Source organism: Panthera onca, chromosome A3 (genome assembly GCF_046562875.1).
Source record: "Panthera onca isolate mPanOnc1 chromosome A3, mPanOnc1 haplotype 2, whole genome shotgun sequence".
NCBI classification, from domain to species: domain Eukaryota; kingdom Metazoa; phylum Chordata; class Mammalia; order Carnivora; family Felidae; genus Panthera; species Panthera onca.
The window spans coordinates 74,014,615-74,031,121 of record NC_138341.1 but is presented as its reverse complement, the minus strand read 5'-3'; the positions used below and the strand labels follow the sequence as shown (position 1 = coordinate 74,031,121).

The following is a 16,507-nucleotide window of genomic DNA, read 5'->3' as shown; positions in this document are numbered from 1 at the left end:
CTCTCTTTCTCTCTCTCTCTGTCTCAAAAATAAACATTAAAATAAAATTTTAAATAAGCTGCTGGCACTTATCCTTAAAAAGAAAAAACCTCATTCATAAAAAAGTAAAAAGCAGATGAAATTAATTTTAATAATATATTTGGCTAGTTATATCCAAACTATTTATCATTTTAATATATGGCACCAGCCACATTTCAGGGGCTCAATAACCCATGTATTGGACAGCACAGCTCTAGATGACGAGCTACTGTGAGGGCTGTGAACTGGTGCCAGTGTTATTTGTTAACAGTCTGGGACAAGTTAAGTATAGGAATTAAAAAGAAGCATTTAAAATATTCTATAGCTATTTGATAGTTATTTTATGTCTATTCAATCTAATAAGATTGGCACTTGTGTTTCATACGTCTTTTTTCACATTTCACTTTTCTAATGTATTCTTAGAATGTCTTACAAAAGAATCGATTTGTGAAATTAAAAAGAAACTGCCTCTTCATTCTGGGTAGTTTAAGAGGCACTACTGTAGATAGTCTTTCCTAAGATTCCATAGGCCTCTTGTGTACATGGCAAAAATGAAACGAAGAGAACCAGTGATGAGATTGTGGTGGGTGGTGTACTTAGTACTGCTGCCATCCCTCCAGCCGCTACAGAGCAGTGTCCTCCTACCTACGTCTTTCAGAGCTACCATTGGAGCCCATGGCTGGAGTAGGTCAGTGGTTTTCCGGCTCGACTCTAGGATCACCCAGGAGCTTCTAAAAAACAGCAGTGTCCAGGCCCATCTCCAGACCAATTGAATCACAATCTCTCGGGAGGTGGCCTGTGTATCATGTAGTGTAAAGAGCTTTCCGGGTGATTATATTATGCAGCCAGTGTTTATTGTGTGGATCCTTCACCCCAGGAAAAAAAAAATTTGCTGTTTTCTCCATTTGGAAAGAATCACTAATCTGGGTAGGGGGTTTTCTGTGTGGTGTACTATTCACTCTCTGTAACAGTGAAAAGAGGGCTTTCCAGTTAAATATGTCAGGTTGAACATTGGCATGTTAACTTTATTCACTCCCGGAACCTCACTAAAATTAAAGGAATAAAAAAGGTATAAGGGGGGCACCTGGGTAGCTCAGTTAGTTGAGCGTCCGACTCTTGGTTTAGGCTCAGATCATGATCCCAGGGTCGTGGGATCGAGCCCCACGTTGAGAGAAGATTCTCTCTCTCCCTCTCTCTGCCTCACCCCTGCGCGCTTGTGTGTGTGCTCTCTGTTTCAAATAATAATTTAAAAAGAAGGCATAAGGCATAAACCCATAAGAAAGCAAATGAGAGACTGAAGTAATAATAAGCCTGATTGATCAACTGGTTTTCAGTAGAAGCAGGTAGCTAGAAATTAACAGAATGGAGAAAACAGATATAAATGGCTGCAGACAGAGATATTAAAAATAAGCAAAGCAATCTATAGTGCTGGCTCAGAAATTAGAGGAACCAGTTAGCTCAGAAGGTAAGGGTGAAATATGAAGCTGAACATAGGAGTATTGGAAAGTCTGTATGTTTCAGATTCACACATGCCCTCCTTTACCCTTAGCAGTCAGGAGACTACTGCTGTTTTTTACCAGGGTAAAACTAGAGGTTAGAGTTTGGAGAAATTTAATTAAGAGGTCCAGTCAGGACTGAAGTGGAGTATCTTTTGAAAATAAGGACACCTTTTTAAAAATAAGGACTAAGCAAAAGTCTGAATATTGTGGTTAAAACCCTACTATTCTCCTTGCCCTGTTCTCAGAACATGGCAGTCAGGTGGACATGTCCCAGAAAGGAAATTGGAGTATTTCTCTCCAGGGTAAGCAGCCAGGAGACAAGACTTACAGATCCTGGCATTTGTGGATTTCATAATAAAAAACCAACTCATTGCCTCCTCACCTCGTAGGGAAAGCCAGTCATTTTACAAGTACCCAACCCAACCTCCTGCACCATCACGTAGACAGAGCTTCTGATCAGCGTGTTTGTGGCCGCATCATCTGTGATGGACGGCTGGGACTCATCAGACACTTGTGGAAAGCCTCCAAAATAAAAAACAGAGACCTAAAGATTTAAGGAGAAAAAAGAAAGAAACAGATAAAAACATTTAAAGTGTTAAAAAAAGAAGAAAACATTTGAAAAATTTGTATCCTCTGAGAAATGAAATATTCATCCAAGAAGCTAGAATAGAATGTTATTAAAAAGAACATTCAGAGAATAAGAAAAACGGTCTTGGAAATTAAAGCTGTGATAGGAAACATTCTAACTGCAGTAGAAGTGTTGCAAAGTGATGCACCAAAGAAATCTTCCAGACGGTAGAAAAGAAAAAGAAATGCAATGTTGAAAAGAAAATATATATAATCAGAAGATGAATCTAAGAGATCTGCTGTCTAACAAAAGGACTTTTAGGAGGGTGGGACGGGGGCAGTGGAAAGGACATGGAAAGGACACAATGAATGTAAAAAAGGCCCAGGCTAAGGATAAAAAGAAGAAACCACAACTTCTCACAAAATAAAAACAGGTCACATAAGAGGAGACCAGGAATTGCTGTGATCATGGGCTTTTCACCTATTGCCCCTCTGTATATTAACTGCTATATACCTAGCAGTATGCTTATAATAAAGAATAATCTGAAAGTGTATTTTATGATTTCATAGGCATAAATTCTCTATGTTGGCATCATTATTAGTCCAAGAGCCCTTTCTGTAAGAAACTAGAATGAAGCTATATAAAGCTTATTTTTTATTGTTGTCTTAGCCCTAGTCAGCGTCTTGAAAATCCAGCTATTTATCACAAAGAGCATTAGGCACAGTTGTAGAAAGGTCAGCTCTAATGCCTGTCACCACTGTAAGAAAAACATTCCAGCAGGATTGTAAACTAGGAAGAGTAAAACATAATGAGATAATAAACATGAACAAAACAAAATTCTGGGGAAAAAAGTACCATACTCATTAAATGGCAAAATAGAAAGAAAGAACTTTAAAAAAAAAAAAAAAGTTTCTGCTATCCTTTGGTGACAATACCACTTGATTTTAAATTTACATTTTTCCATTTCTTCTAATGTTGACTTCTAGGTTATTGAAGGAGACAGTGTGACTGTCAGTGTTAGAGTCGTAAAATAATTTGTAAAGTGTGATAATCTGCTTTTGATTTTTTTTTAAAGGAACAAAAATAAAGAAGCCAAATTGCATATTTTTTATTTGTTTTGTTAATTACTGCAGTATCATAGCTTTTTCTATTACTCTGTTATCTCTAGGCTTTTCCAGGATTAAGAATTGGGAAGCTGAAAGACACCTTTCCTTTTAAATCCAAATATTCTCTTTCTTTCCTCCTATTTTCTTTTCTACTCAAACTGCTTCTTCAAGATTGTGGATAAAATTCAATACATTGCAGAATAGGAAGGGAGGATACTGAATTTTTACAAGTGGTTTATCTGTAAGCTGTAGGTTGCCAGATGAGTGGAGTATAGCAGTTGGTAAGTGAAGTCAGGAAGATTAGTACTTAAAGATTTTTGAACTAATTTTAATGTGTTACACAAATGTCCTGATTTCAACTTCAGAGTAGTTGAATACAGATATGTTTCAACAATACAGAACATATCTTCCCTTTGTAGTACTTGAGCCAGTGCCTGAATTAGTTGTAGTAAGGAGACCAAAGTCGGTGTCATAATGACATTAGGTTGATGCGTGGGAAAAAGAAACCAGAGTTTAATTGAGAGGGTTTGTTTCCTTTCCCATGAGATCTGAGTATTCTGTCTGAAAGGAAATGGTGAGTGAGGACTAGTTTGACTAGTGGTGCTGTGAGTGCCATGAAAGGGCCAGAGACCTTACCACTACCAGCATTGTTTGCCTCACCACTTTAGCAGGGCAAGGGAGGGCAGATTCCTGACCCGCATCACTGAAATTTCCAACGATGGGGGGGGGGGGGGGGGGTGTATGGGAACTGCCTGTTTTGTTTGCACATACCACCTAACTTAGTGTTCTCTCTTCCTATTTTGTCTTTAGATCTTATAATCAATGGATAAAGTGGGGAAGATGTGGAATAACTTCAAATACAGGTGTCAAAATCTCTTCGGTCATGAGGGAGGGAGCCGTAGTGAAAATGTGGACATGAACTCCAGCAGATACCTGTCTGTTAAAGAGAGAAACATCAGTATAGGAGACTCAGCTCCTCAGCAACAAAGCAGTCCCTTAAGAGAAAATGTTGCCTTACAACTGGGATTAAGCCCTTCAAAGAATTCTTCAAGGAGAAACCCTAACTGTGCCACTGAAATTCCTCAGATTGTTGAAATAAGCATTGAAAAGGATAATGATTCATGTGTCACCCCAGGAACAAGACTGGCAAGAAGAGATTCCTACTCTCGGCATGCCCCATGGGGTGGGAAGAAAAAACATTCCTGTTCTACAAAGACACAGAGTTCATTGGATACTGATAAAAAGTTTGGTAGAACTCGAAGCGGACTTCAAAGGAGAGAGAGGCGGTATGGCGTAAGCTCGGTGCACGATATGGACGGCATGTCCAGCAGAACTGTGGGAAGTCGCTCTCTGAGACAGAGGTTGCAGGATACGGTGGGCTTGTGTTTTCCCATGCGAACTTACAGCAAGCAGTCAAAACCCCTCTTCTCTAATAAAAGAAAAATACACCTTTCTGAATTAATGCTTGAGAAATGCCCTTTTCCTGCCGGCTCAGATTTAGCCCAAAAATGGCATTTGATTAAACAGCATACAGCCCCTGTGAGCCCACACTCAACGTTTTTTGATACATTTGATCCATCCTTGGTTTCTACAGAAGATGAAGAAGATAGACTTCGAGAGAGAAGACGGCTTAGTATTGAAGAGGGGGTTGACCCTCCTCCCAACGCACAAATACATACGTTTGAAGCCACCGCACAGGTTAATCCGTTATATAAACTGGGACCAAAGTTAGCTCCTGGAATGACCGAAGTAAGTGGGGACAATACTGCAATTCCACAAGTTAATTGTGACTCAGAAGAGGACACTACTACCCTGTGTCTACAGTCTCGGAGGCAGAAGCAACGTCAGGTGTCTGGAGATAGCCATGCCCACGTTAGCAGACAGGGAGCTTGGAAAGTCCATACACAGATTGATTACATACACTGCCTCGTGCCTGATTTGCTTCAGATTACAGGGAATCCCTGTTACTGGGGAGTGATGGACCGTTACGAAGCAGAAGCCCTCCTTGAAGGAAAACCTGAAGGCACATTCTTGCTCAGGGACTCTGCGCAAGAGGACTACCTCTTCTCCGTGAGCTTCCGGCGCTACAACAGGTCCCTGCACGCCCGGATTGAACAGTGGAACCACAACTTTAGTTTTGATGCCCATGACCCATGTGTATTTCACTCCTCCACTGTAACAGGACTCTTAGAACATTATAAAGATCCCAGTTCTTGCATGTTTTTTGAACCATTGCTTACTATCTCACTAAACAGGACTTTCCCTTTTAGCCTGCAGTATATCTGCCGTGCTGTAATCTGTAGATGCACTACATATGATGGAATTGATGGGCTGCCTTTACCATCAATGTTGCAGGATTTTTTGAAAGAGTATCATTATAAGCAAAAAGTTAGAGTTCGCTGGTTAGAACGAGAACCGGTCAAGGCAAAGTAAACTCTCCTGCCCCCAAAGGGCATTAACTAGATCTGCTTTTATGTGCATCAGACAGTACACCTATAGCAAGCACACGTATCAGTGTTAGGTTTTTTCAGTACAGTATGTAGGCTTAGTGTTAGTATCTGTCAGATGCAGTCTGCTGTTAGGTGAATGTGGTGCCTATTGAGACAACAGAAGACAGCTACAGGTGTTCAGTGAGGCTACAAAAACACTTTGTCGATTGAGCTAACGGTTTGGTTTTTAATGACTGTAGTAATTGAGTGAGGCAACTCTGGGGCATTTGCTATGAAGAATTCTATTTCTTACTGAAGAACAAATTATTAATATTGGATGAGTATTTCAACAGTGTGACTAATGTTTGAAATTGTTATTTTTTCTAAGAATTTTTCTATAACCTTCCAAAAGTAGTGATGTTTGTAGTTACTATAAATCAAGCTTTGGAAGTCCAAAAAATAAAGACTGCCTTCCTTTGAGAAAAAAAAAAAATGCAATTTTCTGGCCACAAGGGCATAGTGCAGTTCACTTAAGTGTTGATGTAGTTTATAGTCAGTCCCCTGTCTCTTCTGCAAAAGGTACTGTTAAATAAACCAGGTTTTCTAAATAGTTCTTAAAATTTCAGGCTTACAAAGTTGGTAGTAGAATTTTATTTAAAGGCCTTAGGTATTTTTTTTTTTAATGAGTGCTTTAACTTAAAACACATTGGGAATAGCTGCAGTGTAGTCCTGTGTGTGATTTTTTTTTTAAGTTAATACACGCATTCTAATCATTCATTAGTTAAAGTTGGATCTTTCTGTGCCCATGATGAGTTTGTGAACCATGAAGGAAATGAGACTAGAAGATGCCCAACCAAGTCAGATAACAATAACTACAGTGGTTGCTGATGTTGACATTATTGTTAAACTGTAATGAACAGTTTGGATGGCAGTATTTATATCTTTGTTGTAAACTCTCGTAGCTGAATTGCTTAAGTACAATTTATAGAATTTCAGTGCAGTTAATTTCTAATGGAAAATCTGAAACCTACATTGCAGATTTAAAAGGTACTGTACAACCATTGTATCTGTAAATAACTTTACTTAGCACCTTTTTGTCACTTAGAATAGTATGCAATACTACTTGAGTGAGCTATTTTGGAAGTAATACCAAGTTCTAGTGTTTGCTTCTTAGTAACGAACTGAATTTACAGTTCTGTCCTAGACATTTTGCACTAGTCGAATCCATTCTTGTGTCTTTTTGTTCATGTGCTCTGTACCACTGGTGAGTGCTCCTTGGTTTCCTTACCTGCTGCTACAGAAAGTTCTTTTACATCCTGATGGCTATTGCCAAGGCTACAAAAAAAGAAAAGCTATATTTGTATGCAACACTAACCCTTTGACTGCTAATGTATGTTTCTGCTTGCTGTGCCTTGTTATGGCTGCTTTTTTGTGCTAATAAAGTACGTTTGGTGTTCTCCTTGTATATCTGCTGTTTTATACATTTGCAACAATTTCTCTTATAAATGCAATGGTATTGGGGTTTTTAAACAAGCATTACCTGACAACCTACTATAGTTAATGCAGAATTACTGTACAGTCTAATATTGACTTATTCTGAGTAAGCAGACTCTAAATTTAATGCTATTCATCTTTCCAATCATAATCGCATACACTGTGGAGCAGTATCTATAGTTACTGCACATTACTGTACAGTTTAGATTATAACACAAAATGAACAGAGAAATATTGACTAACCTATTGATTTCTCTGCTTATAAATGAAAGATTGAAGCTATCAATGACGGTTATAATAAATGAAGATCTTTAGTCTCCCACTTTATCAGAAACAAGTTAAATGAAGTCTTGTGAACTAAGAATATATCAGTGCCATTTATTGGTTTGGGGACCATTTTTATTAGTCATAAATGCCCAAAATGTAGAACTTTAACCAAAGACTTGTCCATTTTTAAAGCAAAATGGGGATTGAGGGGACTTATAATTCCTGTTATTTCTAATAGAAGTCCCTGAAGAACATATACCAAAGTGTTCGAGAACGTCATCCAAACCTACTTTAAAGCATTATGTGCAATTAAGTTGTTACGACATAATTATATTGCATAACTGTTGGGTCCGTTTTCTTGAGCTTATAATGTATCTGGAAAATAATCTCTTGGAAAAGAAAAAAAGTCCTTACTGATTATTGGAGAAAGATTATATATGCAAGCAAGATCTTGTTTTAAAGAGGAAACTTGAAACTCCAAGAAAACACTTGATGTTTTATATGCTTGTAGCAAATTGATGTTCTAATTGTAGTTTTATAGAAAATATTAATGCTTTTATGTATTTCAGAACTTTCATATGTTAAATGGAAATTGTTTTAAATGTGTAAATATTTGAGTTTTATGTGAGCATGTATACACTGTGCTAAAAGTCACATGTTCCAGTTTGTGTGTAATATTAATATGCAACCTTTGGTTTAAAATTTTTTTCTTAAAAAATTAGTGGCTTACATTTTAAAAAAGAAAAATCACCAGCATGAAATTGCACCTTAGTCTATATTCACTGTGTCTTTTTCTGAATCCCACTGTAGCCTGTCGACTAAATTTTTGTTTTCATGGTCTTTTTGAAGTGCATTTTAATACAAACCAGGAAATTCTTTAGAAGTTTGGACACATCTTCATAGTAAAGTAATTAACCCAAGGAAAGGTTGGTCTGATTCCTATCCATTCTCATTCATTCATTCATTCATTCATTCTCTCTGTGTATGCATATACATATACACACATACACACATGGATGTATACACATACATATATACATTTATGATGTTAATATTACTTTAAACAATAATATTGCCATCTGATTTAACATCATTTAGAGGCCTTATTCTTGTGTATATATATATATATATATATATATATATATATATATATACACATATGTAGTATGTGTATATATATATATATATACACATACTATCCTTGTACCATTCAAATTTGATTATCCACACCTAAAGTTTAGTCTTGCTGATACAGTCTTATTTGTAATACAGTCCCTTTACAACAAGAAAGCATGCATCAGTTATTTTCTGGCTAAACACAGTAAAAAATTTTTGAAGAAGAAACAGCTTGGTTTAAATACAGTTATTAAGAGTCATTATTAAATTTATATTTCTTCAACAAAAATTGAGCCCAAATAATCCTACTCCACAAACTGTTCTGTGTCCTTATGGTCCATTGGAATGTTTATATAAGATTTATAATGGCTTGAGCCATAAAAATTGAAACTTGAATTCTGTGCTTCACTTTGACAAAATTCAGAGTTTATGAACCTTTTTACTTGATGTTTTGATCTGGTTGCTATTCATTTTTATCCCAAGCTTCCTTTGCTCCCTGGCACTAAACACTAGTTTGGTAACTTATTATTGAGACTGGTCTTAGATCTTTTATTTTTGTAGCAAAGAAAGCTATAAAGTTGCTTTTTGGTAGAGGCCCAGAGGCTTTGAGTGAGTCAGCACTCCCCTAGGAAAGAGGCAGAGCCTGTGTCCATCTCTGGGAGTGTGTTAACACGGGGAAGCTCACAGCAGTTTGTCCACTGTTTCTGTAGCCCAACACATGCACTTTACCTAGATAAAATTAAATAAGAATGCACACCAAGGGCTGGCTTAAAGGTGAAAAAAAGTCTCTGAAGGGGACAATACTGCATGGTGTGTGTATGCATAAACAGTGTATATCTATGAGGCTCAGGTTTTGTTTCCTATTTTTGCAACAGCTGATACCGAACATAGACTTCTAAAATGTGGTATGTTCTGAGGAGATTTGGGGTTGGCATTTTTGTGGAAAGTGCCTGGTTGTTGTGTTTTGTTGTTGTTGTTGTTGTTGTTGTTGTTGTTGTTTTGAAGTTGGGGGTGGAATGGAGGAGTTGCTGTTGCAAAGTATGGATCAGTTGGAACAACTGTTTTTATGCCCAGGAGGCTTGATTCAATATTGAGATTCTTTTCAGCCAGTCATTCAACAATTATTTATTGAAGACTCATGTGCCACTCACCATTTTAGGTGATTGTTATACATTGGGGTACAAGACAAATCTGTAGGATCACTGGGAAATAGTGGATGACAAAAAGAAAATAACCGAGATCAAAGAAGAGAGCATTTTGATGAAAGAAACAATGAAACTAAAAATCTGGAAGCAGGAATGAGCTTATATGATGAGAAAGAGAATGGCTATAAGACCAGAGTCCAGTGAGTGTGGTGGGGAATGGCAGGTGATAAAGATTGGCAAGGGCTGGACTGCTTCAGACTGAGCGCATTGAAAGGAATTTGTATTTTCTGAATGTGATGGTAAGACATTGGAGGGTTTTAAGCAACAGAGTGATGTGGTCTGCAACAGAGTGACGTGGTCTGCTTTCTATTTCTCTAGTAGATTGAGAACAGCCTATAGTGGGGTAAAATAAAGGAGACCATTGAAGTCATCTAGGTGAGAGATGGTGAAAGCCTAGACTGGGGTGGTATAGGGAGAAGTCAGATTGAGGATGTCTCTTTTGGTGGTAAAGCTGATAATCTGGTAATGGATCATATGGGAGGAAGAAAGAAATAAAAAATGACTGATTTTTTATTTTTTTTTAAGTTTTTTTTTTTAATTTTTCTAATGTTTATTCTTGAGACAGAGACAGAGCGCGAACAGGGGAGGGGCAGAGAGAGAGGGAGACACAGAATCTGAAACAGGCTCCAGGCTCTGAGCTGTCAGCACAGAGCCTGATGCGGGGCTCGAACTCACGAACTGTGAGATCATGACCTGAGCCAAAGTCGGACGCTCAACCGACTGAGCCACCTAGGCGCCCCAAAAAATGATTGATTTTGAGCAAAGGCGGTGATGCCATTAGTTGAGATTTCAGAAAACCAGTGGAGGAGCAAAATGGAGGGTGTAAATTGAATTCTCCCTTGGATATGTTGAGTTTTGAGATTTCTATTAGTTACCCCAACAGAGACATTGAGCAGGCAGTTGTATATATGAATGTAGAATTAGGGGAAGAAATAGGGGAGTCACCTTATGGATAGTATTTCAAACCGTTGGACAGGATGGCAACAGGTAGGAATTTTGCATGGGACTAAGTATTTCTTTGGGGAGGGTAATTATGGCAACATTTATCTTAGTTTGTCAATTCAAGATTCTGTATCATTAGATTCTTTGAAAATCTGAAGGATTTGGTAGAGGTGGAGGATTTCACTTCTGAAAAAGTTTTTACTTACTGGAATCCTAAATCTTGCACTCTGTTTAAAGTTTTATCTATATCAAGTTGGGTTGTCATGCTTCCTATGTCAAATTAGCTTGTGTATATTTTTTTTAATAATTTTTTTTTAATGTTAATTTTGAAGAGACAGTAGGGGGTGGGAGGCAGAGAGAGGGAGACACAGAATCCCAAGCAGGCTCCAGGCTCTGAGCTGTCGGCATGGAGCCTGACACGGGGCTCCAACCCACAAAGCGTGGATCATGACCTGGGCCGAAGTCAGATGCCCAACTGACTGAGCCACTCAGGTGCCCCTGTGTATCTTTTTTAGTATAGATTTTTTTATGTGAGAAATGCCAGTTCATTATGCAATATTTAGGAAGGACTGAAGATTATAAAGAATATGTGCCCCCAAAATTTAAAATCAGTCCGTGTTGTCATTTTCTCTATCATTTCCCATCACCAGCCCCAACCCTGCCTCTCCTAACTCCCATTTTTGTAATCTTCCGAGAGGTAACTGCTGTCAACATTTATTAATTATCCTTCCACTATTTTTTCATGAGACTTTACAGTGAAAGGTTTGAAAGTTTATAAGATACGGACACAGATAGGTGATAAGATATAGAAAGAGGAAGACAGTTGTAGTCCTTGAATTATTTTGAGAATGGTATACAGATTCTACCCCTTATTTGAAACAGCGGGGGCTTTACATCTTCAATCCCTTCCAACTCTTGAGGCAGATCATTCAGTGGGTTAGAGTAACTGACATTGCAAATGCCCAGTTACTGATGGTTTCTTCAAATAAAATTTCAGTAGGAGAACCCTTACCACATGGAACTTCTAAACTAGTGGGGACACAGACAAATACATAAATGTCTAATGATGACAATATATGGAAATAGACGAAGCAAAAAGTAATTTTAAAAAATGTGCTTACATGCTTGACAAGGAAAAACAGAAATGATCCAAGTGGAGGCGGGATGATTTGGTGTCTTAGGTCTGTTTTATCACAAGACTGTCTAATAATTGGACTTAGCAGATGGTGGTGGGGAAGCCAGGTCTGGAAGTGCGGTGATGACTAGCAACTAATGAAGGGCAGAATTGAGGGAGAAGAACCTGTTGTTTGTGGCATTTGAATGTGCCAGACTGAAGAGTCTGAATTTATCTATCTACTATCTTAAGCAAGATAGTATTAGAAATTATGCCAGCAGCTGTACAATGGATTATAACCGGGAGAGAGACAGGAAGCCCTGTGAAATTTGCCTAGATCAGATTTCTAGCACTAGAATTAAACTGAGGAGTACATCTGAAGCTGCAAGAGAAAAAAAATAGCTCAGTTTGGGGTAAAGAAAGGCGAGCAATTTGCTTGCCTAAGAGATCTCGAGTTAAATTTGTCATACTTTATCCAAATTCATGCAAATCATAGGAAGCCAAGCTAATATCTCCCATTTAATATAATCTGCATCCTATCTTTTTAAATATAGCAAAATATAGATAGTATATTTTTGAAAGGCAGGTTTTTTTAATGCAAAAAAACAAATGATCAAATAAGGACAGCTTTATCACTCCTAGATATACTTTCATGGAGAAAATGGGCAAATTAAGTAAAATCTAAAGGAACATCAAAAAAGTTTTGCTTACCTGACAAAAAGCGCTATGAAAGCATGGCAAAAAGGATTGAAGAGAGAGTTCTTGAATTTAACCACCCAAATGCTGTCGTGACTTAGGTAATTTTTCTCATTAATTTTAGTAAGTGTAAAACTGCATTGAATTTTTATTTAATACTCAAGGTTACATTTAGAAATGTATAATATTACCACCTGACATTTCTTTCTCTTGGGGTTTACTTATCCCTGACTGGAAACCCAAGATTTTAGGGTATTTTTTTTTAACTTCAGGGAAATTTATCATTACACTAAATGGTTTACTCTTTTCTCATCTGTTTTAAAATACATACAATTATGCACTTCGTCCTATCTTTTATAGCTTCTATTTTTAGGATGAATTATTTAAAATTTATAGGGCTTTTTTAAAACCCCTTATCAAAATTGAACTGTAATGACTGAAAACCTTGTCATCTAATTTTATAAATATTTTGTAGGTGCTCTTGGGTGCAATTGAGACACTGCTAAATTTTAATGACATCTCGGGAATAGAGAAATATTTTGGTATGGTAGTTCCAATACTGGATGATATAAATTTGTAAATCATATCTTTAAAACACTGTCTTAACTTATAGCAGTTTCTTCCTGAATGATGATAGGATTAGAAGGCCAAAATTAATTTCTAAAATTTGGCTATGCTAAATTTAATATCCAATAGTCAGATAGTCTGAGAGGCAGTATAATTTATTGGTGACATGAACAAAATAAATGTAAGAGTCTACATCTGATCTATAAACACTTCTGTCAGAGGCTGGGTGATATACCTAAAATAATTGTAGAGGGAAAGCTGCCAGAATAGCTTCCAGGCCCAGGAAACCATATTTAACCTGATGCAACAGATTATTCTGTAGTACATAAGATTTACCTGAGCTGCCTGTGTCTAATCCTCTACATGTCTTTGACACCTGACCTACAGGGGTTAAATAACTTGTCCAAGGTCACAGAGAGTGAATGTCAGAGCTAGATTTAAACACCGGTCTGAGGCCAGAACCCAAACCCTTATCCACTATATTTTTTGGATACTAATATTGCTAGCCATATTCATGGCTCTTTGAACACTGTCATTTTTTATTGACATCTCAAGAGGACAGTAGATTTTCAACAACTGATAAAAATAGATTATAAACCATTGGTAAAGTGTTGAAAGAACAGACCAAGGAGAAAGGGTCTCCTTATTCATATTCTCCAGTTCATTATCTGGGGAGTTCCCCCGAGTTTCCCCAACTTTTTCTAGCACTACTCTGTCCCTTGCTCACTACTCTCCTGTCACACTGGCCTTTCAATGGCTCCAGCGCTCTGGTCTCTTTCCCATCTCAGGGCATTTGCACATGTTGCTCCCTCCTGAAATTCTCATCTCCCCATGCTTCCACGTAGCAAGACATTCTTTTTATTCTTTACACCTAAGCTTAAATGTCACCTCCTCCGAGAGACCTGATCACGCCATTTAAAGGAGATTTCCTTCCTATTGTTCTGTGTCTCTGCCCTGCTTTTGTTTTCTTCATAGTCTTTATTACAAAAAACTTGCATGTATTTTATTTGAGTTGTTGGGTTTTGACTCTCCCTCTTGAGAAACTGAGAACAGAGACTGTGTCTATTTTGTCTGCTGTTTTATTCTCATTGCCTAGCAAAGTGCTTAACGCAGGGTAGATCCTTAATATTTGCTAAGTGAGTGAATGAATTAATAATGCACTTATATTTATTTCTCCACTTTATTGACAGGAATATCACGAAAACCTTACTGCATGTCCTTCTAAAATCTAGATTGCTGTACCTATTTTCATAATCTATTAAGTTATTTTGTAATATGAGAAAAGGTAAGGTTAATCTGACATGAATTGTTCTTGGTGAGACCACGCTGGTTCCTGGAGATTACCACTTTCTTTCCTAAATTCTCACAGGCCCTACCTTTAGTAATCCATCCCAGAATGTCACCCAGGATTATGTCAAGTTCATTGGTCTGCAGTTTGTGAAACCACCTGCTTCCCCTTTTTTAAAGGTAGGAATCGCCTTTCTCTGGTCTTCCAGTGCACCTTCCATTTTCCTCAATACCTCTGATGACTCAGCCTTTAGAGCCCTTATTTGGCGACTCTTTGTTCTCAGGGAAAAAAAAATTGACCTAGGCCAGGATATTTGAACATATTTACATTAACTGGGTATTTTCCTAGAATCTCTTCACACATTTGGACCATTGATGCCCTCTTGCCAGCATTTCTTCTGCCTTTTTCAGGAAAGGCAAAGTGTAACGGGAATCGGTAACTGCGCTTTCCATTCATCCATTAACATTATACCACTGACTGTTTTTTTTATCATCTACTTAGCTCATACACTACTAAAACTGTGTGTGTGTGTGTGTGTGTGTGTGTGTGTGTGTGTGTGTGTGTGTGTGTTTAAATCAAAATACTTTCCTAGTAATAGATTGTATACCTTCTTCAGTGCATTTGGATCATCTTTAAATATGCCACAGCTGTGTAGCAAAAACAGGTGACTCTCAAATAATTCCTCTTGAAAAGCTTGCCCTTTAAAATGATTGTACACCACTGTAGTAAATGCTAAAAGTACAACTAGATATTTAAAGGAATGAAGAGTACGATCTTTGATTAAAAGAGAAAGTTGGAAATAACACCAAATCTGAAACTTTAAAAAGTTGTTTCAGAGTATATCTAATACAAGTAATACAGATACAAAAAACATAGATGGTGTTTTCTGCCTGAACATTCAGAATGCAGGGCCCCAGGAGTGAAAAAACTAAGTAGACACTTCTCTACTTGTTTTTCCCCTTCATCTGTGTCCTTAATCTTGTTTTCTTACTGAGTGTCCACATCATCTTCCTCCTTCATATGTTCAGATTTTTTTAAGCATGCATTTTTTTTCAGTCTTTTGGGTAGCTTCTAGTGAGTTCCAATACAAAGAAGATATATATATATATATATATATATATATATATATATATATATATATATAATTACAAAAGGTAAAAGTGCCTTTATACTAACACCTTAAAGCTACTTAGAACTTCAGTAAAGCCACAAAAGGATGCTGCTTTGGAAATGGAGAAAGTTTCTAAGTATGCTATAATGTTTTCGAATGGATTGTGGTTAGAGTCTCAGTTCACTGAACCGAACCTCTAGTGAGTGGACTGATTGATGGAAGATTACTAATCCTTCAGTCCTTGTTAATTGAGTGAAGAGATTCAAGGGGACTTAAAAGCTCATGTTTGGAAGAAATGCAGAGACTGCTCTCTCATAGTTTGGGCCCAAAGCTGTCCATCCAGGTAGCTTTAAAAAAAGAGACAAGGAAATAACTAACCTGATGGCTTTGCTGTGGCGAATGGGGAAACCCATGAATTATATCCAGAACAAATGAGTGCTGGAAACACTAAGGCAATAACCATGGAGTTGGATGAAACTATATGTGAAAATACAGACCCTAGTTACATGGTACTGAAAGTCATTTAACAAAGAAGAAGGAAAACAATGCCCTTGAAGGAACATTGTACGAGGTCTGATGAGATTTTTAGAGAGTTGGCATGTGGTGGTGGTGGAAGACTCGCGTTCAAGTTGAGGAGCCACTGCTCGTGTCATCTTGGTCAAGTCACAGTTCTCTCTTGGCCTTTGCTTCTTGTCATGAACAAAATACTGTGGCCTTCTTGAAGGAAATTCTTTATATAGCATTTTTCTTCTAAGGAACTAAAATTTATTTCATAGCTGTGTAGCTGTTGTCAGACTGCCTGGGCTGTGCCTCGGCTCAGCTACCTACTAACAGGTAAGCTTCTTAACTTCTCAGGCGTGGTTTCTTCATCTGCCTCATCCACCTACCTCATCCTGGTGTGGAAATGCTACGTTGAATAATCCTTGAGACGTGCATAGCACCGTGCCTGGCATGTAATACATACTCAATAAATGTTGTGGCTGTTTCCTCGATCCTTATATCCATCATTATGATTCCATTAGTAGAAAGGCAGAACTGAAATCAAATTCTTATCAAAATTGGTCTGTCTTTTTTCTGCTGAAAGCAT

The 16,507-nt window shown here is 37.6% G+C and overlaps 1 protein-coding gene across 3 annotated transcripts in view; it reads left to right on the top strand.

Annotated features, from left to right (window-relative positions):
- The window catches only part of SOCS5 (suppressor of cytokine signaling 5), a 63,803-nt gene extending 56,718 nt beyond the window's left edge, over positions 1–7,085 (top strand). For all 3 annotated transcript variants that reach the window (XM_060606733.3, XM_078444430.2, XM_060606741.3), the window contains one exon: positions 4,002–7,085. In XM_060606733.3, the coding sequence (XP_060462716.1) occupies positions 4,014–5,624 (1,611 nt within the window). In that variant the 5' untranslated portion in view covers positions 4,002–4,013 and the 3' untranslated portion in view covers positions 5,625–7,085. The remainder of the gene's footprint in view (positions 1–4,001) is intronic.
- Positions 7,086–16,507: the final 9,422 nt, after the last annotated feature.